Source organism: Xiphophorus couchianus, chromosome 12 (assembly GCF_001444195.1).
Source record: "Xiphophorus couchianus chromosome 12, X_couchianus-1.0, whole genome shotgun sequence".
NCBI lineage: Eukaryota > Metazoa > Chordata > Actinopteri > Cyprinodontiformes > Poeciliidae > Xiphophorus > Xiphophorus couchianus.
Window position 1 is genome coordinate 21,015,848 of NC_040239.1, and position 24,935 is coordinate 21,040,782.

Here is a 24,935-nt window from a genome sequence, read left to right on the forward strand (position 1 = left end):
CTCCGCTTAGCAGCCAGCGCAGAGCCAGGGGTTGCGCAATCCAAGGTGAGGCAGAGCTCGCTGCTGCCTCACCGGCATCGCTTCCAAGCATTTGAATGGGAAAATAAGAAAATTCAGCGATTTTGAACAAATAAAAATCGAAATTGGTGAAGCTACATGAAAAATAAATATTTTTTAGTGCAAACCACCGGATGAATATAACAATTTAAATTACTTTATGATTATATATTTTCTTTCTTTCCATGATGGCAGGTGAGGCAGACATTTAAACAAGCAGGGCTTTTTCCTCCCCCGCTGAAGACAGAGTAATAAATTTACATTCCGATAGGGGGCAAGAGACTTCTTGGCGCCTCTCCCCGTGCCAGACAGAGATGAGCACGAAGTGGCCAATACTGAGATAAGAACCAGACCTCTGAGCTGTATAGAGGAGTGTCCGGGGTTTCTTTGGGGCCGAAAACAGGTCTCTGATTGGTTGAACAACGGAACGCCTTCTTTGCATATATTAAAATACGGAAACTCCTCTTTGATATAAGATTACTACACGGAGCACGCGGAGAGAGTTTTTCCATTTTTTCCTCTCCACGTTGGGCGCCGTTGTCTGTCTATGTGTTCTGTGTTCGTTTGTCTTCCCCTGGTGTGTCTTTATTTTATTTTTATGAGTTAATGCATATCTCTGTATCTCTGCTGCTTTGTTGATGAATTAAACTCTGTGATCTGTGACGTCAACACGCTGTGTTAGTTTCGTTTTAGCAGGACGCCGCCACTCGCCAAGGACTCGGGAGAAAAAAGAGGAAAGAGCCAAAACTTTTTGTCCAAAGCTAGCATTAAATGATCTTCTTCCTCAATATTAGTAAAAAAAAAATAATTAAAAGTTTAAGTTAAAGCCAAAATAAAATATAAAAAAGCAAATTTATTTTTAGCAAAATCTTTACTTTGAAAGCAAAACTTTTAGGATATTTTTAGATATTTTTTTTGATAACATAATATTTGAGCACACTTGGTGTTTAGTCTAGAATCTAGAAGACCACATAAAAAGCTATGGCGGGGTAGATTTGGCCCACGGCCCTTGAGTTTGACACATGTGGTCTAGAGGCACTCAGTGTTTTGGCTGTTTTGCAGTTATCTGGAAGTTTGTTCCAGATTTGTGGTGCATAGAAGCTGAATTTTCATCTCCATGTTTGGTTCTGATTCTGGGGATGCAGAACAGAACCAGAAGACCTGAGTGGTCTGGAAGGTTGATACAACAGATCTTTAATATGTTTTGATGCTAAGCTGTTCAGTGACTTATAAACTAAAAACAGTATTTTAAAGTCTATTTTCTGAGCAACAGGGAGATTTCTAACTAATTCACACATTTAGTTTGAAAGTAGCTCATTTTTTGCTGCCTCGCAAGTTTGAAGGTCTGTTGTGCTTTGTTTTACTCGTACATCAGTAGAGTTCACCAAAGCCTTATCATAGTAGTGTGGAGGTTATAACCCTTAGAGAGAAGTCTCTGCAGAATACCCATTTTGACTCTCGCGCACATCCAGCTATTTCTCTGCCTCAGCTCTTGTTTTATCTGTCTGTATCTATTATGTTCCCCCGCGTGCCTGTCTTTCTCTTGCTTGTTATTTTCATCTCTCAACTCTCAGTCCTCTTTTACTGTCTGGTCTTGTTTCTTGTTTTAATCTTTTGCCTCAAAAGTCTCAACAAGCGCTGCATCAAAATTCAAAAAAATCTAAAGTTGTCGCCTCCCTGAATAAATACAAAAAGAAAAAATAAGGTTTGAAGTTTCGTTTCTAGCAGCTGTGAGTAAAAATACACTATTGCTCATTACCATTGGGGCATGTTTGCTGGAGATATAAAGACTTCCTTTGGTGTTCCTGGTGTGCCAATTTGTCTTGAAACGGTATCCTGCCCTTTAGACTGGGTAATGATATGTAATCAGCAGCCGGGAACACAGCCAGTTGTTTGTGTCTGTGCTTAAAGGTGTGTTTGATACAAGCGTGTAATTTCAGGTGAGGCCAAAGAGTATTTAAATTATGTCATATCAATAGTATGTAGCAATATTTACCTTTTTTATGTTGCAGCTTACTGAGGTGAACCCTTTCTTCAGAGTGAGATCATGATAAAACAAGAGTATTTCTGTGCACAGCTGATAAACATATCAGTACTTGGTATACTTTCACATAGAAGTGTAGTTTGAATGTTTTATGTATGTTTGAATTTGTAAAAAATATAGATATAAATTCCCCTTTTTTGCTTACAAAAATCCAGCCTTTTATTTGAGTACATTGATTCCAAACTATTAAGTTGTTTGTTTTTTTCCCCCACAAAATTACCAGTGTTAAAATTATTGAGACCTCTCTTACATCAATACTTCTTCCTGCTACCTTTTTGCCAACAGGGTTAAATTCCCATCTTTTTATGGGAAATTTAATCAGACGAAGGTGAATGCTGCATGCAATGGCATGTCACACATAGCTAGAGGTCAGGATGGCTGAGCAGTTTTAGGTGCTGGGTTCAGGTTGTGGTCTTTCTTGGAGTTGTGGGTTTGAATCCTTCTTCTGCCAACATCATAACTGCCAACATAATTTTAATGGTTAATAATTTTTTTTAATTGTCTTACTTTCAGTAGGAAAATGCCGTACTTGTTGTCTTGTCTTTCCCATTTTGAAATGCAGAAGAATTTGTCTCTTGTGTGATGTAATATTTAAACCCCAGAATACCAATCATCAGCTGCTTAGTAAAAATGTTCTTATACATTTTGGTTCCCTGAAAACAAATAGAAAATAAATAATGAAGGTTTTCGGAAGTTCTGACAAGACAGTTAAATTTTTTTTATGAATAATAGATTTTTCTTTTCTACTCTGAGCTTCAGCGTGACATTTTGCTCGCAATAAAAAGTGATTTTAGTTGTCATATACTGTACATTCTTACCACAGGGTGCCAATAAATGTGCAGTGCAATATAATCACCATACCTGTATGCTACTAAAATTGAAATTCTGGAAAAAAAAAGAAACACTGAGAAATGTTTGTGCTCACTGCCAAATAAATGAACTGCAGTTATAACTCACATAAGTTTTGTGTTTTCTAGGCTAAAGCCGTCACAGTGAGCTGCAGAAAACAATTGACTTTTTATGTCAGATTCACTCATCCAGAACATGATTTCTTTGCTTGGCCTATCATTATTTTGCTGCTCATCTTTAGTCACCCCCACAAACACACTCACAGATATAAACTCGGGGATGCAAATCAATACTTTGTGGAATAAAAACACCAGACGCAACGCTGTTGATCATGCTGGAGATACATCGACCCTTGTTTGGACCATGGCCAGAGGCAAAACATAGTCAAGAGCCATACATGTGCAGGAGCACATATAGAAAAGTATTTTTTTGTACTATTTTTAATCAAACATTTCAACAGCAAGCATGAAATGGGCTGGAAATGAGCTGAAACTGAGCGTGTTTTTTATTTTTTCACAAAGAATGCCAAGCATACATGCTCTAACTTTACAATCCATCATTTTTACATAACCCTGCTTAATATTTACACAAAGTGTCTTTTGCATGTTGGCAGCTGAATAAACTTTCTAAAGAATCTGTATTTAAGTCATGATAGCAGGCTCTATCAAATGGATCAAATAGCGACAAGAGCTATGTGCCTCATTTTCCAAATATTTAAGCATGGAAAAGCTTAAAGAAAAGCATTTTCTTGGGATTTTATCTTATTCAGAATAATTTGTTTAGTACTTCGTGTGATACATGGTCTCAGAAGTCGTCGAAATAAGGTAAACATTTGTGAAATAGATTTTATAGCTGGTTTGAGTACTGCATAAACACAATCCATATTACATTAGGCTTATCTTGACAGCAAATTTACATTGAGGTTTGCATTTTAGTGCTTTAACACACACGCACATAATTTTTTTTTTATTAGCAAAATACAACAATTTATATTCTTCGAAAGCTGGCTTGAACATAGTGACTTTAATGTCTCTCTCCCTCTCTGCAGAAATGCACTTGATGATTGCTTACACTCAAAATCAGATTAAGACTATAAAATATTCAGTTGGGTCTGAGAGGTTGCCAGCATAAAATTATTACGCTTAGCAGATTAACAGTTTGCTTTCAGAAGCTCCTATAATCAGGATGGAGTGGTGCTCAGAAGAAAATGCCTCCAGAAAGGAGCTGTCAAGTATTTGACTTAAGTAATTCTCAGGGGAACACAGCATTTGTACAAATCCCAAATGGGAACAGTTCCGACTCAAAATTGGCATCCATGTAGTTTTTTTTTTTTAACTGAATAACGTATTGGCAGAAAAACTATCAGAAAAATTCTCCTTAAGTAAACTGACAACAGCAATTTACTCAAGCAGTAAGTAAACTGCTGAACGTACAGCAAAGGAGCTTTCAAACTGAAAATATGATTAAAAAAAATTATTTGAAAAAATAGATTTCAACTTAAATGCATCTATCCCTTATAGATGAAACTCGTGTGCGCCAATTAAAGCTCAGAAAATTTTACTTGGTCATTTTTAAAAGGTCGACGTGTCCAAACCTTTTACGGGTAATGTATTTTTTACAAAATGTGTCACACTGTCTTGAGAACTTCTTAGTATAAAAGTACATGTTGACCTTTAAATTCCATCTCATAAAAATAATAAAAATCAAATAATAGAAAAAGGTATTCTCTCACCCATACAGATCACTGAATTCAGTTGTTGCAATCACTTTTATGTCCACAATTGTTAAAGATAAAGCATCTTGGCATGCAGACTGTACACGATGCCACCTCTGCAGTAAGTCCAGCTGTGACATTTTCTCTTTCTTAATTATTCCACAGTGAACTTTTATTGTTACTTAAATACCAAGTGTGTAGAGGTTGACAGCTTAATGCAGAATAAATAGTTTCAGAGCTCCAAATGGCATGTGGGCAACTTGAATTAATATTTACCATTTAAAGACAATCAGTGCTGTTTTTTCTCTTCCATCATCTTTCTTTCTCTCCTCCTTTACATCTTTTAGCAGTTGGCTATGTAGTTCTTGAATTAACACATTTCTTTCCACATATCACAGACTGCTGCAGCATCTTTTTAATCTTCCATATGAAATTACATATATTATTTTATGTCTCTTTAAAGGCTCTCATACTGGTGTGACTTATTCGGCAGTGAAAATGTTGCTAGTTGTTTCAAAATGACAACTTTCCAGTATTTTGTTTGATGCCTGCCAAAGCATAATCCTCCAAGGCACTCTCAGTTCTAATCTATGAGATGACTATGCTTTAAGCTGAGAAAAAAAGACTGCACTGCGTCCATCTCAGGTCTCTCCTCTCCATAGAATTGGCAGTGACCATCTTCTGAAAGAAAAATAAGTACATCACAGACAAGGAAAGAGAAGCTGGATTTTAGCTTATCTACGCTGCCACATATTTTTGGACATATTGAAAAAGAATCTTGGCATGAGTGTCACATATCATACTGTATATGGTTCCAACCACCTTCATTAGGTACACCAGTTCAGTTTCTTTCAAGAATGCACCACAGTCAGCTCAGGTATCTGTTTATATCTGAATTGGCAGGGGCCATCTTCTGAGAGAAAAATAAATACATCAGCAAAAGAAAGAGCTAAACCCTAAACCTAAAGCTAAGGAACATAAAAGGTAATCTTACAACAGCTTGAGAATTTTGAACAGCCAAGACCAAATTAGATAAAAAAACAAAAAACGTAAACGAACCAACCAGTCATATGGCAGCAACTAAATGTATTTAGATGTCTCTTAGGTTTAGAGAGAAAAAGAAAATATGCACTGAGCAGCAATTGCATGGAGGAAAATGCTCTGTTGATGTCAGAGGTAAGCTGAAAATGGGTAAACTGCTTTGCAGTGATAGAAACCTAGCAGTAGCACAAATAACCATATTGAACCATCTTTGAATGCACACCCTGTTTATCCTTGTAGCATATGGGTTTCAGTCGGATAAAAACGAACTGGATGCTATTTCTGTCAGCTGGGAGCAGCACCCGAAGGATGCAATTTGCAGAGAGTGACCAAAAATTGGCATTGATGGCTCTGGGAAATATGGTCTTGCCCAATGAATTCAGCTTTTAGACTAAGAATTTTGTGTAAAACATGGATTCATGCATTCTTGTATACAAGTTTCAGGCTGATAGGGGGTGATGGTGTGACAGATGGTTTCTTCACTCACTTTGGGTCTCTCAGTACCAAAACCTAAACCATTGATGACCATTTTCTTTCATGACCATGATGTTCCCATCTTCAAACCATCACAAACTGGTTTTTGAACATGACATGAGTTCACCGTACAGAGTAAATGAGTCTCCACACTCAACATTTCTCAGCAAATTTTAAAAGTAATGTACCCAATCCTGACACAGCAGATCACAGAATTTTAAATTTCACTTTAACATATAGACACAAAAAAACAGTCGATGAAAACCCACACTCACACTTTATAACTGTTATACCTCTTGAAGTTTCGCATAGTGTGTTTTATTTCTTCAAGCTGATGGCCAGGTAGGATGCAATTTCTTAGATATGCCAGCATATATGTCAAGACAAGAAATAGTGTGGCAGACAGCTTTAGGACTTTTTCCAGGAAAAGGTGGAAGTATTATTTCCCGTGATGGAGTCAAGTCTCAGTTGGATCATATCCTTACAATAATCAACATTGATCAATGAAACCCAAACTTATATGCCAAAAGAATTATTTTCTCCTTTGCTGTAAACAAGCAGCGCTAACTTTGACGCTCCAGTTTAATTACAGCAAACTACTCCCTTGTGCTCCCTGTATCTCTCTAACAGCATTTCCACCGCTGTCTTAAATGGTTTGTGGGTTGCTACAAAGGCCCTCCATCATTTAAATTGTCAATTTGGGGAACTTTCACCCCTACACAACTTGAAACACTCAGCCCCAGTGAAACAACAAAGTATGCATTTGTCTGATGTGGGTGCCTAGGCACTAACAAGCTAAATGGCCTTCGGTAATCTTCAGACCTTGGTTCTTTCTTTCTTTCTGAAGTGCTGCTTTCTCTTGTTTTTCATCTCCTGTCAAGGCTGCCAGTTGCACTCTGTTTCAGCATGTTCGCTGAGGACTGAGCGAAGGGCAGACACAGATAATATTGACATTAGTTGTAGTCCCTACACGGAAAAATGATGTCACCTGAAAAATGGTATAACCGCAGAGAAAATTGGACATGAAATTTAGGTTGGGAGGGAAAAGAGAGGCAGGGTTTGAGACAGAAAAAAGGGAAAGAGGTCTGAGTGCAGAGAAGTGGGGCTTGAGCTAAGGCTTTATTGATTCTGTTGGCTTTGTCTGTCACTGCCTCAGAGGACACAGTTGGCCTTATGATGTATGGCTGTTTCATTCCCTGCCGCTGTAGCAGGGGACACGAGTCAGGGAGTCAGGCAGTCAGGCACCATAGGGGCCTTGAGTTACGCTGCCAGTACAGTAGGGGCAGGGCAGCCCTCTGAACCCCAGTACATCATTACTCCACTGAGAGATGGGCTATACAACAGAAAACAGGATATTCCTCTGCATGTCGACCTGAAATGAATGTTAGTGATACCAAATACAAGACATAGATGTTCTTTTTGGAGGCCGTTATTGCGTATGTGTGAATTTTAAGAATTTTTGTAATAATTAAAACCTGCTCAAATATAAACAGTTCAATATGGGTTATTTTTGTAGCCTTGTCATGGGTTGATTTAACACAGACTTGAGTTGTGACTTTGAATAAAAATTAAATAAATTAGACAATGACCTAATGTTGTAAGTTTGCTGTCAAACTATTTTAACAAGTTCATAGTCAATGCATGCTCACAGCCTACTTTATTAGATACACCTTCATAGAACTAGGTTGGATCTTCCTTTGCCTTCAGATCTGCCCTAGATCTTTGTAGCATGACTTTAGCAAGATTCCAGATACATTCCTTGGAGACTATTGTCCATCTAAATTGTGGAACTTTATGCTCATTGCAGAATTGTTAATTCAGTATTCAGGATTAGAATGCCCTGACTGTGGAGGCCATTGATGTAGAGTAAAGTCATTGTCATGTTCAAGAAACCAATTTAAGCTCATTTCAGTTTTGTTACATGGTCTGTTGTCCTGCTGGGAGTAGCCATCACATGATGGTATTAAAGGATGGACAAGGTCAGTAATACTGTAGTAGTCTGTGGTGTTTAAATGATAATAAGTTGGTGCTAAGGCTCACAAAGCTTCCCACAACATAACATATCCTGACTGGACTGTTGATAGAAGGCAGAGTGAATCCAAGTGTTTATGTTGTTTACCCCAAATTCTGACTCCATCCTCTGAAAGCTGCAGCGGAAATTGAGACTCATCCAACAAGTCAACATTTTTCCGATTGGTTATTGTCCACTTTTGGTGAGTCTCTGAAAATTATAGCCTCTTCATAGCTGATGAGAGTTGCACCCTGTGTGGTCTTTTGCTGCTGTGTGGCCCGTCTGCTTCATGGTTCTATGTTTGGTTTGTTCATTGATGGCATTCCACTTTCCAGGTTATAATTAGGAACTATTTGAGCTCTGAAGGTCTCCTCTAACCCCAAAAACCTGGTCACAGTCTTCAACAGTTTGATTAATACTACCCAACTTCTTCTGCAACAGCATAAGCCTTGCATTTGGATTGAAGAAATAACCCTGCAGCTGTTTGTAGATTCACATACAGGCGCTCACTTCAGAGAGGCTATGGCTGCTCTGTGTGAGCAAAGGCAGTTTAGTTCCACCAAGATTTTCTTCAAAGGTAGAATACAAATGAGTCTGAAATCAAGCAGTCAAAGTGCAGAGCAGCAGTCTGTCAGGTTGGATGAGGACAATGAAGTTGTCGGAGTGACCTACACACCAGATGAGTGTCAAAAGTTGAGAGCGTAGAATTCTGTTGTCGCCAGGCCTCCTCCTCTACCTTGCACAAATGCATGAAGAAGTTATTAGTATTGATTTAGTGTAGCCCCGCTCAACTCTTTAAAGCCACAGCTTGATGAGGCTTTAATTCATCAACGTACTCGCGAAGCTGAAGGTGTCGGGCTCAGAGCCAAAGCTCTGTCTTCAAAGACGAAAAAGGATTAGGTGACTTCAGATAAAAGCAGAGGTCCAATTACGCACACATCTCCTGCTCGGTACACCTCCCGATCCCTCTCACACCTGAAAGCCTCAAAGGTTAATGGTAGGACATGAACGTCACATCTTTGTTAGGAGCTTCGTTCTTTCTACTTTCAAGCCATATTTCAGAAACCAGATTTTCACACAAACATATTAAGGTCTAAGTGCTTAATAAACAGCGCAAGTTTTTATTGCACAGTATTTGAGACACAGGTTAAGTGGAGATGCATGGAGAGTAGATAGGTCTCTGATGAAGATGCCATCATCTGCCCGTTTTGCCCTGCAGGTGTGATTTGCATACCATAAAGTGCTCATATAAAGTTATCCATCTCCCTTGGTGTTTAACGTTTCAGGGGCTAACAACAGTTAACTGCTTTGAGAAGTCCTAAGCATCTGCTAATAGGCATTATATGGAGTGTAACAGGGCCATAAATTGCACCGAGGTGCGCAGTCAGGCATCGTGAACAGAATAGCAGAGTACACCGATAGTCAATTTCTTTTTAAATGTTTTTGTTTTGTACAGCATCTCGTTAGGTGGTGTTTGTTCACTGTGACGGTTTCAATGCTATGCTAAGTTTCCTTTAAACATTTATGGTGTTAAGCATTTAGACAACTCTAGTACCTGAGATAAAAACATCTAAATAAATAAAAATCTGAAAAAAAAATGTTTTTGTAACCCAAGAGTTTTGCTTGCAAAGAGGCAGAGCTGTAAGAAAACTGCCCCAGTATCCTTCCATCAACAATTATAGAGACCTAAGCCAATGTTAAGCAAAATTGCACTCATAAAAATGCTGCAACAGCAATTTCATTTTGCATGCTAATTTACTTATTTTTTTAATCAATTTGAGGTGGTGGTTTAAAATAAAACCTCTAAAGACCAGCCATGACCTTTTCTGATCACTTTCTCCTTTTCAGTGCAGCTTAAGCGTGATTACTGTATGGAGCTGAACTACACAAATCAGCTACCTACTGTGGAGAAAAAAACTTGGAGTCACTGCAAATCTTGAGTTGCTTTCTTTATTCTCAGAAATTGCAAATCCGTTTCACAAGGGGGCACTGTTGCCATTCACTCTAACTGTAGACCTCATGCATTATTTGTCCTTTACTCTTCCTTTTAGATTGTATCACACAAACAAAATGAAATTATGTTATTCCTTATAACCAGGAGGGAAATGCTAACAACAGTTTCCCCCTTTTCCTTGTTTAAAATTAGCGGAGTGCTGATGCAGGGGGCAGTCCTTCTATTGTGCTTGCAGCACTCTTGCTTCCTGTTTATTTCCTACCTCAGTGGCGATGCAGTCATTATCTGAGAGTGGGCATCTACAATGGATAATTATCCAGGAGGGGGAAAAAGAGGATTTCAAACTGTGGAGAAAATACTGCTTTCAGCGAAGGGGGGGATGAATGCACAAAAAACACTGGCTAGCTGTTAGTCACCGCCATTACGTCTGTCTGTCAGCCTCTTTCCAAACGCCCATAGTGAGCTGGAACAACCCCTGACAAAATAATTTCAGAATCACTCCCTCTTCTCCCCTTCTTTCCAACATAATTCTATATTTATTGCTGTTTCAAATCTCATTTCCAAATGAGCTTGCTGATGATGGAGTGTGTAATTTGAGTTGACCACTACAGGAGAACAGACACAGGCTTGAGCACAGGTGCACACGCTCAAGTGCAAGCACAAATACAATGAGGCATGGTTCATTCACCGTTGAGCCGATTACTTTCCTTTGTCTCCTAGGTAGCTTTTTTTAGGCCATGTAGTTTATTTTAAAATCATCTCTTCAGTTGCAAGAAAGTGTTATAGGTCCAACATCAAACATTCCCTGGGAGTCCATTTATCTGAAGAGACAGGCTCACTTTCATGCAAATAATCTTGATAAATGGGAAGGCGGTGAAACCGTAATAAGAGGCTCTTTAAACTGCCAATCCTTTCAGCAAGTTAAGGATAAATTACTTGACATAATGTCATGTCACTGTTATCTCTGCCTCTGTTGTCCAGATCAGCGCTGTGGTCCTCTGTGTTAGAGCGAACTCTATTATAATGTTGGAAATAAGGGCAAAAAGTCAAAAGTGTAAACTAGACTCTGGATCAGAAGCAGCCCACAGCTCTGGAGGAACTTCCATTTTCTGATGTGCCTCATGAACTTAAATAAAAAACAAGTTTCCTACAGCGGCATGGACTTCATTTCTTGGAAAAATACTACATAAACTCATACTCATGCCTCATAAGAATTTTGTGACTGCTAAGCTGAAATAAACAGGCAGAGGAAACTAAGGATTTGCAGCAACAACACAGACACACAAACACAAATAAACATCAAACTCCTCTGCTTCTTTTTTTTACTGGTGGCATTTGAACCCTGCTGGGCAAGTGAGGACAAAACTATATCTAAAAAAACCCCCAAAACATTATAGCCCAACAAGATTATCCTCTATAAGCAGATAAAGACAATAAAATAACAGGAATTCTTTCTGGATGGGGAATCGGCTAATCGAATGGCCATGTTACGCCCTGATTTGTTCAGAGAGGTACTGGTTTAGCTCCAACATAATTGGCCTTACTGTCTGCAGAACACAGGTGATTTTCAGATAAGTGGGTCTGCATGGGGCCTGGTTCAGGCTAATGCTCAGCCGCTAACGTCAGCAATAGCTCTCTTTTCTGTTCTTCCACTCATTAGACCTGCATGCAGTGGGGGTGGGGCGTGGGTTGGTGTGATGCAGGGCAGAGCCTGGAAGGAGAGCAGAAACCTTTACTGTAAAGAAGCCTTAGAAGTCTTAAAAACACGCATCCCCCATATAAGGCACATAATTACTAAAACAGAGGGAAATAACATTTTAGTGCTTACAATTTATTTAGCAAGGATAGAAAGGTTACCAAGTTGTTGGAAGAATATGTACAATGCAAAATTGGAGGGAAGCAACTTGTATCTGGGACAAATTAAAGTATATTAAATTATATCCGTTTGACCAATTCAAAGTTCAGATTTAAATCCAACAGCAAGACTGGAAAATTTCTATGTACATAACATATTCTCACTATTTGATTTAATAGATACATACTTTGATACATTTGCAGCAAGAAATACCACATAGGATGATTAAAAAAAAATGTTGAACTGAATGTGCATGGAGGTCACTTTTGAGATTCTACTGTGTCTTTCTTTTTTTTTTTAAATTATCATCATTTTTGATCATTTTGTGTTGGTCCATCACAGAAAACTTTTATTTTAGAAAGTCCAGTAAAAGTTGTGATTGAATGTTTGAAATTTCCCTCTTCTAGCTTCTTGCAGTCTCTGTACTTTCAGTCCTAAAACCAATATTTTTTATAGTGCAAATGAATTTTGTGTGCTACATAGACTCCAACATATCTAATATGTAGTCTATATTTTCTTAAATAAACATACATAAGAGAGCTCGTACATTATGATTTACTAGCTACTTTGAAAAGAACCCATTAAAAACACTGCAGTAGTTTACATTTGCTGTGGTTTTTACACGTTAATATTTTTGTATTTTTTTAGCAGGAAATTATAGGGAACAAATGAAAACAACAACTTCAAGGCATTTTGATTTTGCTGGAACACACACTTTTGTTTGCTACATATAGATGAAAATAGGACAAAACACCAAATACATCAAAGTTTGAACACCATGAAATGTTGCCAAAAGAATGACTCTTTATCTTCCTGTCTGCACCTAAATGTCCACTTAAAACCATGACAAACGACATGAATATCAATACATTTGTTGACAGGAAGCATTTGGAGGCCCCATTTCTTTGGAAACATTTCATCAGCGTTGCATTTGTCCATTACTGTCTTATTATCTTCTCCATTATCTGCCTGCATCAACAAGCGTCAACAAGTGTATTGCTCAGTCTTTCTGTCCACTTGACCTCCTCTATTAATCACCCCTCCCCTCCATCTTTCCATGGAAACATTACCTTCCTCCTCTGTCTACAGGTTCAAAACTTCCTCTCCCTCTCACAGAAGGCTAATCTCATTTGTCCTTCAAAGCCAAAATGCTTTGAAGAAAGTCATATTTTCTATGACGTACCCAGAGGGGAGATTCACATGCGAGGCTGCTTGTTAAAGCAGCAACATGGCAGATTTCACCAAGGAGCCTTTTTTTTTTTATTGGCATCTGTAACATCTGAAGGGGATGTAATACTGTTAATCTCACACAGTAAAATGAATTAAAAGAAATTTTACACTTGGTCACACTGACATTTTAGGTTCATCAGAGAGAAATAATGCAAGTATAAAGAGAAAAACAATAGAGAGACGATGCAGTTGTGTCACATGTCATATTTAAATAAACACAGCCTGAGGCAAGGATGTCTCAGTTTGTTCAGGCCTGTCACCTCACCTCGTCTCTTCTCATGGCTGTCCTCACCGCCGCTGCTCACATCTCTGCCAGAAATGGAGTAGGAATTTGAGCAAAGGAGTCAAGAAGGGGAACTGTGGGAAAGGGGACAAGTGAGAAAAATCTCCGGTGATGCTGATTTGAAGCACAGAAAGGTCAGCATACTGCTGAGTAAAAACAACCATTTACTGTAAAGGTAGTTTGCAGCTCCCCCAATTGCTCAATTTAAGCATAAATGTTTTAGGAAATGCACTATTCTTGCTTTCTTGAAGTAAACTGGAAAATCTATAAACGTTTGTCTTTTTTATCTCCTTCATTTCAAAATAATGTCCAAGAGACTGAACAAATAATATTTCTTTTATGTTATTTATTTAATAATTTCACTGCCTAGACAAAACCACTTACAGGGCATATACCAAAAATATAAAGACCCATAAAAATATAACATATTTTGTCAAATTAACAGCCGTAGCTCTTTGTGATTAAGCAACACAAAATAGTATGTGAATGTAACATGCATGGTTTTTAAGAAGAACATCTCATAAACATCTAAAACTAAATTAAATTAAACTTTCTGCACTGACTGCAAGGACAAAACAAAATGTATTTAAGGGCTAAGAAATGGATTTTGCATATGTCAGCTTTAATGACTTTAGAAATTCTAATTTGCAAAATTTATGTTCCTTAACTACTGAAAATGAATTATAAATATTCCATTTGACACAACTGTATTTTTTTTGTTTTCTGAAAAAATGTTTAGTTATTCAGTTGATTATGGGGCATGGACCATCAGGACTAAGCTGCCAAACTTTCCATTATCATCATTCCTATGGCTTCAATTCCTTTGACTGAGATGCCAGAGAAAGTGCCAGAGTGGATGGAGTCTGTGTGGTGCAGAGAGTAAAATAGTATTGCCCTTCCCCAGACACACTACCAAGCAGTAGCTGAAAAAAGGCTCCTATATGTTTCACTAGCTTACAAGATGGAAAAATATGACTGTCCCAAAATATTTCCATTTCCAATGGACAATTGAGTCTTTGCCACTCTGTTTTTTTTTTTTTTTTTTTTTTAAGGATTACCCTGTATTTAGCTCCATTCAACTGTGACCAGGTTACTTTGTCCCCAACATTTTCTTGACGCTGTTACAGGCTACTGTTGGAAAAGTGTTTTCAGAATGACGTGCAGAATTTTTTTGTTCCACATTTTGTATTTTGCATGTTGTTCCAAATGGTTTAGTTTTGGTTTTATTTGAGCAGAACACATTTTTCCACATGTTAGGATCGTCCCCAGCACGGCTTGTGGAGAGATTTTGAATGGGACGTCCTATGGCTTCCTTCGAACTATGGCTTTCTCTTCACTGCTCTTGCTAAATGAAGATCAGATTTGTGGTGCTCACACTAGTTGTCCTTTCCACAGATTATCCCAAGTGAGGTGTGGATCTCTGTAGCAAATCAAAAGATACCACCAGCCTCTTTGCTCCTTCTCTGATTAATGGTTAATAAAAATTCATGCCACATTTTTCATATATTTAAAAAAAAATACCATTCATTCTTTACTTTTAAATTGACCTTATTTTAAAACATATAGCGCTGGTACCACACATGAGATATGGAGATATGGTGCTCTGTATAATGCACCAATATTCAAAAAGAAATGTGAGCTAGATTCCAGAAAATTGACTTGGAGATACAACACAGAAACAGTGCAGTCTACGTGTTAGTTTCTTTTCTGTAGTTGTTTTTCACATTCCTTTTCATATCTGTCTGTCATGTGCTGCCTTTCTGTAGTAACTTACACATAAATACATTATACACTTCCACCCTGTGCATACACACAACCTCACTCTCTAATCACACGCTATAAGAAATCACACACCGTCGCTTGTATTTATTTATTTATTTTACTCCGATACTCATTATCTCTTAGAGTTGAAAATTTTCCTTCAGTCTTCCCTTGCTGCACCTCCTCCTCCGTCCATCTTATTCGCTCTCTGTGTGCTGCAGATCAGCTTGAGCTGTGCTTACAAGAGATGCTGTTCTGACCCAACATCAGGTTTGTGCAGCACGTCCACCCACAGCTGCTGGGGGCCCTTCAGGGTCCTTGTGAGTTGGGGTCTGCTGGTCAATGTGTGCTGCTCTTCAGCTCGACTCCCTCTGCTGAATACTAACCTGGAGCTCACCTCTGAAAGAGCGAGGCAGGGATAGGCTGTAGGTTCAACATCTCCTCTTCTCTTTCCTCACATTTGTAAGCGCCTTCAGAATTCACTGTTTCACTCTGTGCATCCATAACACACATCCTTTCCCTATTCACCTCTGTTTGTATGCCTCAATGCATACGTAAAGCACAGAACCAGGGTAGCACAACTGCCCAGGGCAAAGACCTAAAAATATAAGCATCAGCATTCCCTTACATGAGGCTACACACACATGTATGCTTGCTGTTTCACGCAGAGATTCCTTGAACTGCTCCTCAGTGTTTCCTGGAGCTCTTTGAGATATTCAATTTTCTAAATAAATCTCTGTCTGCAGTCCCACTGAGTTCCAGTGTCCTTCCATCTGAGGTACAAATCTGACACTAAATTGCTCTCAATATTTGGACACGTCACTCTTATTTACTTAAGTTAATTCATGTAGCTCGGAATGTAAACTTTTATTGTTTTGCAAATTAAATGCTCATTCATCATCAGTACAGTTTGATTTCCTAACAACTTAATTCAGTTATGATGACAGTTCTCCTTGAGTGATTTACAAGTTCACAAAAAAATTGTTTCCCTTTAGTTGTGGCTGTTCAGCCCTCTTAAATATTTATACTTCATTAATATTATTTGCGGTTGGCTATGATACAACTGTTAACACAGAGGAATAAATAAGGCCCATACCCCAGTCACAGCAAATCTGCTGAGGCAGCAAAGCGCTCTGTTTTAGAGTAATTGATGAAGCCTGAGTCTATAGTAATTCATATGCGGAGTAATTTTCTAATTGGTTGTGGGGTAGCAAACGGTGCTGCAGCCTTGTTAGAACCCACAATGAGAGGAAACACCACCTCATCAGAAAGGAAAAAAAACAAAACGCAATGAACTATTCATTTATAAGCTGTGCCCCAGGAACCAAAAGGGAACCAAAAACTTTTGCTCGATATGTATATCGAGCAAAAGTTTTTTTTAAAGGATGAGATAAAATAGACACAAGTAACAAGCATTGCTTTGAGGAATATGGATGTAATAAAAGCTTTGGACAAATGCAAATATTTATTTTATACAGAGTGATGGAAGGTGCATTATATAATATGGGATTACTATTATTATTCAGTCTATGCTCTGTGCCATGTAAACTGAAATTTCAAAGTAATATTTCAGGTGACACTCAAGTAAAAAGCATCGTTAAAATAATTTACTTTGAACTTTGTGAGTTGGGGTCTGCTGGTCAATGTGTGCTGCTCTTCAGCAATAGTTGCAACATTGTCATGCATATAAAAACATCTGCAAAGGTTTATTGTTTTCTTTTTTTGTAGCTTTATTTACATTGTATGTATGGCGCATGGTTACGGTGCACATCAGCAGTGTGCTTTATTCAGTGCAGTTATTCAAGATTTTATATCATTTACTTTTCAACATGTTGGAATATCCATGGTTCCACTTATCTTGATGCTGGCCCACCTGAATTTCCCCACTGTGGGACAATAAAGTTCTGTTCTGTTCTTTTCTATTTCAGGAATCTAAGCGTTACGGTGCAGACAATGAAAAGAAACTGGGTTATTGGCGCTGCAACATTTAATTAAAATATAAAACAGCTCTGTTTAGAGTTATAGTCGCTACACAGTACTCATACACTCACGTTGGAAATGGTGTTCTCACTACCTATCTGATAACCTGTATCCCAAAAAACAGGAACAGAAAGTAGAACAAAAAATGTCTGGCTGAACATAATCCATATTTCTTCTGTTTTACTGGATATTCAATACATCTGATTATTACTGTTTGATTCAGATGAAAGGCGGGCTTCTTTGTGTGCACACACACAGCAATGCCTGTTACTAGAGGTGAGCATTTCAATCCAAAATATCGAAAATATTGATGCCATGTCAGAATCGGCATCAAATCAATACCAGGATGGTAAGATCAATACCTTAAAATCTTAAGGTATTGATCTTAAGATTTTAAGATCTTAAGATTAAAGATCTTAAATTCCTTCTTAAAATCTATTTTTTGCAGGAGAAGGGTGTTACTCTTTTTGACCATCTCACGTTTCCACTTGATTTAAGTGTCACAAAAATGTTTGAGGGTAAATTTCATGAAAAGTAAAAAGAAATAAATTTCAAAAAGTTACATCCAGACCATGGATGTTCATCATAAAGCCATTTTAATACCATGGAAAGACATTCCCAAGAGCCTGCTGAAGAACGCTTGCTTTAAGCATTTAGAAATAAATTTTTGAAGTGAGCAACTAGAGCAGTGGGGTTATTTACTAATCTGTCCTTTATAGACATCTTTTCCATTTTGATGAGTCGTCTAAAACTTTTTATGAGCTGATAAATAATTTGTCTATTCTCTTTGGTCAAGAAATGGTCTGTTACTTTTCTCTGGCACTCATTTTTCAGCGTTTTTTATTTTGAAACTAATAAAAGCAGGCAGTAGTATGACATGTGAATACTTGTAACGTTTACCCTCAGATTTTGACCAGGACAGCACCTCACACCATTTTTGTACAAATACATGAAATTAACTATGCGAATGCAGCTTCGGCTATAAAATAGTTGGTCCAACACTTTGAAAATCATGAATTTGAACTACCTTCTGCTTATTTGTTTGTAAGTTTATATTTCTGTTAATTTCCTGCTGCAGGCCTTTTCCTCCTTTTATGATGGAGTGTGATGGGATGCAATCACCTCCCCGCTTATTCCCCGACCTCCCCAAAAAGAAAAATAAATAAGCAGCGGATGTAGACATAGGATGTTAAGCTAACAGAAATATTCTCAGGAATATCCCATACTTCTAAACGAAGCAGCAATTTTCTCATATTGCTTTCGCTGTAAAAACAGGAGATGACTTGTTTTGACCTCTCCTAGCTTCACATGCAAAGCCTTCATATCAACATCACAGCTTGGGGGCTTGAAAATTCCTCTAACTTGACTTTGCAGTGATGATCAATTGTTGCACGTCTACATGTTGTGCCTTGTTTCTCCACCTTGAAGCAGTCTCAGTTATACACTTTACTGACAAAAGTATTTAGATGCTTGCCTCCATACACATTGGGATTTCTATTGGGATCCCAGTTTCAAAATCCTGGCTGTGGTTACAAGTTGACATATTTTGTGCAAGTATAATAGCTTTAAAATGTGTGAAAAAGCAGCCCACGACGCTTAGGAATCTGTGTTGTGGGAATATCTGACCATAAACCAGAGAGGCACTGATCAAACTCGCAGTCTTCACTCTGGCTCATCTCAAATATGCTCTGTCTGGTTGAGGTCAGGAGTTTGGGTAGACCAAGTTTCTTCATGCCAGATTTCCTCATCAATGCTCTTATGGTCCCTGCTGTCAGCGTTTGTAAGCAGGCACAGTGTAACTGGAAGGCGGCATCGCCAGACGCTGTTTCGCTTAAAATAGGAGCGTGGAATTGTCCAAAATATATTTGTACTCCTTTCCAGAATGTAAGTAAAGGAAGAAGAAACCCCCCTGAGCAATAACCCCATATCTTAAGTAGAGGTATGTAATTTTTGTTAAAAAAATAAAAAGTTACATACCTCATAAAAAAGTATGTTTTTATGTATTTAAAAAAATATATATCACTATGTTTTGACAGTACAATATGAAACGGATAATCTGTGGGTGGGGGGGAGAAACAAAAAAAAAGAACAAGCTTATCTGCCTTCTCCCAGTGCTCCCAGTGCTAACTACGTAGAGGAATACACAGGTTAGTCACAAACAGCCGAATACAGAAGGAGGGTTTTAGTTTTGTCTAATGCTTAAAGAAACTCAAGCATTGATTGAAAACAAACCAGTTATGTTGATCCTTCTAATGTCTTCCACTCCTTGTAGTCTTGTATCCTGTTTTTATATTAGTTAGTTATTTATTGTGTAAATGTTTACTTTTGTTTATGTTAATATTACTACTACTTCTATTATTTTATTTCTTTTAATAGAATTAAGTGTACTGTGTTCTGCCCTGGATAAACTGTTTTCCTCAAAAAGCAAGTTATTTCTCTGTCATTAGCACACTAACCAGAACGTACACAAGCATGAGTGACAGTGCTAAGATGCTCCTCTTGGCTCTGATTGGTGGCTTTTGACTAGGAGATGTGGATTTCTTCCAATGGCAGAAGTAGCACTGGGAGGAGTTGGAGGAGCTTGTTATTTTCTGTCTCATATTATGATGTCAGAACGTAGTGACAGGTTTAATAAATATGTAAAAACATTTTTTTTAAATAAAAGTTATATGTCCAGATTTACTGTCCCCGCTGCCAAATTTTACACTTGGCACATTGCATTTAGTCAAGATCTGGCAGTTTGCGATAATTGTGATTTGTCACCCCAGAGAACTTGTCTTCACTGCTCTGGAGTCCAGTGATGGCATGTGTTAAGGAAAATGATTATTTAAGTGCTAAAATACTTACAACATGTGTAAAGGAATATTAAGCACTCTTATTGGAAAAACAGGTTTTGTGTGACCCTTTGAGATGGCCCGATCGAGACAAGCAGGCGCCTATACAAGGGCCATAAAATTAGCATCTCCATGGAAACGGTAGCTGGAATGTGGGGGATAGACGTTAGAGTTATCTGGGAAATCTCAAAACAGGGACTCTTCCGCCCGAGATCGCCCGTGCCAGACAGAGATGAGCACGAAGTGGTCCGCCCTCTTACTTAGATAAAAACCAGACATCTGAGCTGCAATGAGGGGAGTTTCCAAGTTTCTCTGGGGCCGAAAGCAGGTCTCTGATTGGTTGAACAACGGAACGCCTTCGTTGCATAAATTAAAATACGGAAACACCTCTTTGTATAAGATGACGTGTAAAGAGAAAAAGAGAGAGTTTTTTCCATCTTTTCTCCACGTGGGCGCCTTTGTCTGTCTGTGTGTTTCGTGTTTGTCTTTGTCTGTTGTTATTTTGTGATAAAATGCATATCTCTGTATCTCTGCAGCTTTGTTAACTGATGCATGTGTGGTTTTGTATGAATTAAACTCTGTGATCTGTGACGTCAACACGCCTTGTTTAGTTTCGTTTTACAGCTGGCCGCTGCTCGCCGAGAAGAACCCGGCTGTGTTAAGGAAGAGACGAGCCAAACGTTTTGTTCAAAGTTTTAATAAATAATTCTTCCTTAATACATGGTATATACTGCTACAACAGATGCTTTTTTTTCATTTGGAAATGTAAGATTTGGATGCATTTGCTGGACCAAGGAAACTGATTCCATGAACTCTCTATCCACTATTCTTGAGGTAATCTGAGCATGAAGTTTGAAGGTCTGAAGTTAATGTAATACCTCTGCTAAGAGGTTTTGACTTTAGCACACTGTGATCCTTGGCATGCTTTGTTCTTAGACAACCAACAACTTTACTCAGTTGCTGCTCTTTTAAAAATCTCTTCCAGTTTGGTACTTTTGCACAAATAGTTGGATGGACAAGACTGCACAAGTGGCTTCCTGCCATATTAGAATTAATTAAACTTGTGACAGCAACTAATTATTTCACAATGGTTTGTAGAAGCATTTATTTTCCTCTTTTGCCTTTTGGGGGAGAAAAAGAAAGTGACTTCAGCAATTTAACAAATATACATGTTTTTCATTGTCAGAAATACCATTGGTCAGATTGTGTACATCACAACAAATGTGTTATTTTGTATTACAACAAATGTATTATTCCCCCTCCACACACTTTTCCAGAAAAACTGTCCCTGATAAAACACAAAACTTAGAATTTTTTTTATCTAGAATTGCTTTTTCCTTGCAGATAGGTTATGGCATTGGGAGAAAAATGATAATTTGGTCAGACTTAGAAAATGAGTTAGTAAAAAAAAAATTAATTAATTTGCTTGTCAGGGCTTCTGTAGTTGTGTATGAGTGTATTCAACAAAAAAGAGACCAACCTTATAACATTGTACACACTGATACACGTCTGAGTGTAATGCTCTACAAAGTTTAGTGTACTTAATCAGGAGCCATTTTTGCATGGCTTCCTCCCAGTCTGATGAAGATGAATGTGCAGCTATGATTGTGTCATCCTTTTATAGGGTTATGTTCTTTTTTAATTTGTATTTTTGTTGGGGGGGGAAAGCTTATGATCTCATGTAAGAATGCTGGTTTGGAAGTTGGAAATGCATTTCAATCATGGGTTACCAGAATTAAGTGGGTAAATTCCATTAAAAAAATTGTTGTTGAAATACATGTGTGTGAATTTGTTTTGAGGGATACGAATTGTCAAGAGAAGTGGAGTTTTGATGACTACACTGAGCCCTCTGTGAAAACTGAGGATGAAGAATCTGCATCTTCACATCCCAGACGAACCTCTTCTCTTTCAAGGGGATGAGGACGGCGAACTGCAGGAGGGTGATGGACTCCCAGCATGTGAAAGGTCTGACCTCGTGGAGGGGGTGTCAAGAAAATCCGAGCTCATCCCACTTCCCCATGCTGGAGATTTTAGTTTAACAGTAATAATAAATAAAGTTATCTTTAAAATGAATCACTCACTTGTTGTTGCGCAACACCCCCCCCCTCCTTTCTGTCTCTACTCTCTCACTCTCGTACTTCCTCTTCTGAGAGGGGAGATGTGCTACCAGCTCTCCTTCTAACGGGTTAATTGAGTTTCCTAAATCTGCTGGGATTTACCCTGTCCAGAACTGAAGTAAACTCTGTTTAAGCTGGTTTCGAGAAACGATTCGCCTGGTTATCTGACGGCCTACATCCAGGTGTCCCACCCTTCTTCCCCCTGTGAATTAGCCAGACTGAGCAGCCTACAGCCAACTAGTTTCACAGAGCACACCTGTTAACGGTCGCTCGTTCTCTATTTTACAACTTGCATTTGTTATTGAACCAGGTAGGTTTTAGTGACTCGGGCGAGTCCCAAGGATGATGTTTTACATATGGGCTACCAGCAACCTAAAAACATTTTCCACTTTTTCCTCTCCAGAATCAAACATCACAGCTATTTTACAACCATCAAAGAACTTTAAGGTGACTCATTAACTGAATGTCCACAACATCTTTAGATAAATATTTTATTAGTAAGGCAGTTTTGCAAGGGTCAGTACAGCTTAATTCAGTAGCAGAAATAATTAAATAAGTAAAATCAATCATCTAGTCTATCTTTCCCTACTGCTGACACTGAGAACTAAAAAAGGGAACCTTTGAGAGAGACGGACGGAGTTTGGTGTTTCGAACCCGAGACCTGGCTTGATGATGAAGAAGGTGCTGCAGCAGGAGGAGGAAGACGATCGACGAAGGCAGGGATCTCTGTAGGTCTGATGAGCTTCTTCTCCGCATGGATGCTGAGGTCACACAGGACTTGGTGCTGGCAGGAAAAAAGGCACCAGTTCTTCTTCCTTGTCTTTGTCTTCATCTTTGTCTTTGGGGTCAGAACCCAGCCGATGAGAGAAGTGCGATTCGAAGCCACAGATTGTGGGCCTGACGGGTTGGTCTCCATGTGCAGGACAGTCTCCGGCTCTGTGGCCCCGGCTCTTCTTCAGCTGCAGAGTTCTTTGTCCATCTCGATCTTGGCTCGAAGCTGCCCGGAGGATCCAACGAACGGTTCCTCTTTTGCACCCACCTTATATAGGGTTTATCTGTCTGCTTAGACAGATGATCTCATATCCGTCACTGTCTTAAGATACATCATGTCATGATGTCTGTGCCAATGTCTCAGGGTTGCTCAACCTCCTGTGTCCCTTGCCTGCACAACCTTTCACCTACTCTCTACCTCCAACATATCAGTGATGTTTAATTGCAGTTACACCTTTTTACACCATTTCAAGTTTAATGTCAAAATCACATTTATCTCACATTTATTTTCTTTAGCTTCTCTGATTTAGCATTCATTTATGATTTTATAACCATAACTTATTAATTATCCTTATTATAATCTTAATGTGAGTTATTACAGATGTTTTTCTGAAAAGAAACCAAGAATAATCCATGATTCTAATTATTTGATACCAAAGTTACAGTTACTTGTTTTTCTTGTAAGTGTTCTCACAAATATAAGTGTAAGTATTATTACAAGTAAACCAATATTAATATAAGTATTTTACTTTGAATCTTATCCAATTACTAATAATGTTTAGATTTCATTTTTTAAAACTTTCATGCTTTAAAATAGTCTCAGCTATTTTTATAAATCTGCAGGCTGGAAACTTACTTCCTGTTTTTCCAGGAAACCTGCTTTTCTTGTTTAATGACTCTCTCTGACTGACTATGATTTCTTATGATTAGATAGAAAAAAGTAGAATTAAAGCAAAGTTTGCATGAGACAAAAACAACACACACAACCAGATTTATTTTATTGACACTTAAGTCTACTGTTGGGCCTTGATATCACTTGAGTGATTCATTTTAAAGATAACTTTATTTATTATTACTGTTAAACTTAAATCTCCAGCATGGGGAAGTGGGATGAGCTCGGATTTTCTTGACAGAATCCTTTCACAATGCAATGTATATCAAACAACCATTTCTATTGACGGACAATATTGTGTGACAATATCACTACATAGTGTCCCTATATCCATAGGGAGACAACAGAGATAGAGTGTGGCCATTTCAACAAAAATCTATGTAACAGAGAATTTTACACAGTGACTCTGTAGACTTTACACTTTTTAGACAAATCTAAGTGTGTGGAAATATCTATTAGCTTTGGAGGCTGTTTCATGAGAGGGACTATTACAACATTTTTAATCAACATGAAAAAAACACTTTGAAAATCGTTATTGTGCAATGTTCCCATCCTTAGACCTCATAATGTAAAATTATGTAGTCATCTACTTAGAGTCCAGAAGAAAGACAGGCAATATAACATGAATTGATTTATATCTGGTCACTTTTTTTGTAGTGTAGTTGGCAGAATATCTTAAAATGCCTTCTTCTTTAAATTCATATTCAGAAGTGAAAAAAGCCAAAGCATATTTCTAGGAGCTCTGTAATCCCCCTCCCCCCCGCTCCTCCCCCCAACAACAACAACAAAAAAATCCACCCATACCATTTTAATTTACCAAGGACACCGGGAATAATGAATCTTTCACTGCCTGGACGCCATAAACATATAAACGTGCTGGGCCAGGAGGCGCAAGAATAATGAGGAGCGCTCTAAACAGTCTGTCATCATCTGTGCTTTTAGTGAGAGTTCTCTACCCAGGCTCCAGCAGGGTATTGGTAGCAATATAGCATAGCGGCCCTCAATTTATCAATAAAAGAACCAATGTGTCACTCCAGCAAGCACATAGCCAGCATTTGCATTCAAGAT

The 24,935-nt window shown here is 38.2% G+C and overlaps 1 protein-coding gene across 1 annotated transcript in view; it reads right to left on the minus strand.

The window, feature by feature from the left end:
• Positions 1 to 13,502: 13,502 nt before the first annotated feature.
• The window catches only part of LOC114154929 (GDNF family receptor alpha-2-like), a 96,271-nt gene continuing 84,838 nt past the window's right edge, over positions 13,503 to 24,935 (minus strand). Inside the window, exon 8 of the mRNA XM_028034430.1 lies at positions 13,503 to 13,586. Coding sequence (XP_027890231.1) covers positions 13,518 to 13,586 — 69 coding nt within the window. The 3' untranslated portion in view covers positions 13,503 to 13,517. The remainder of the gene's footprint in view (positions 13,587 to 24,935) is intronic.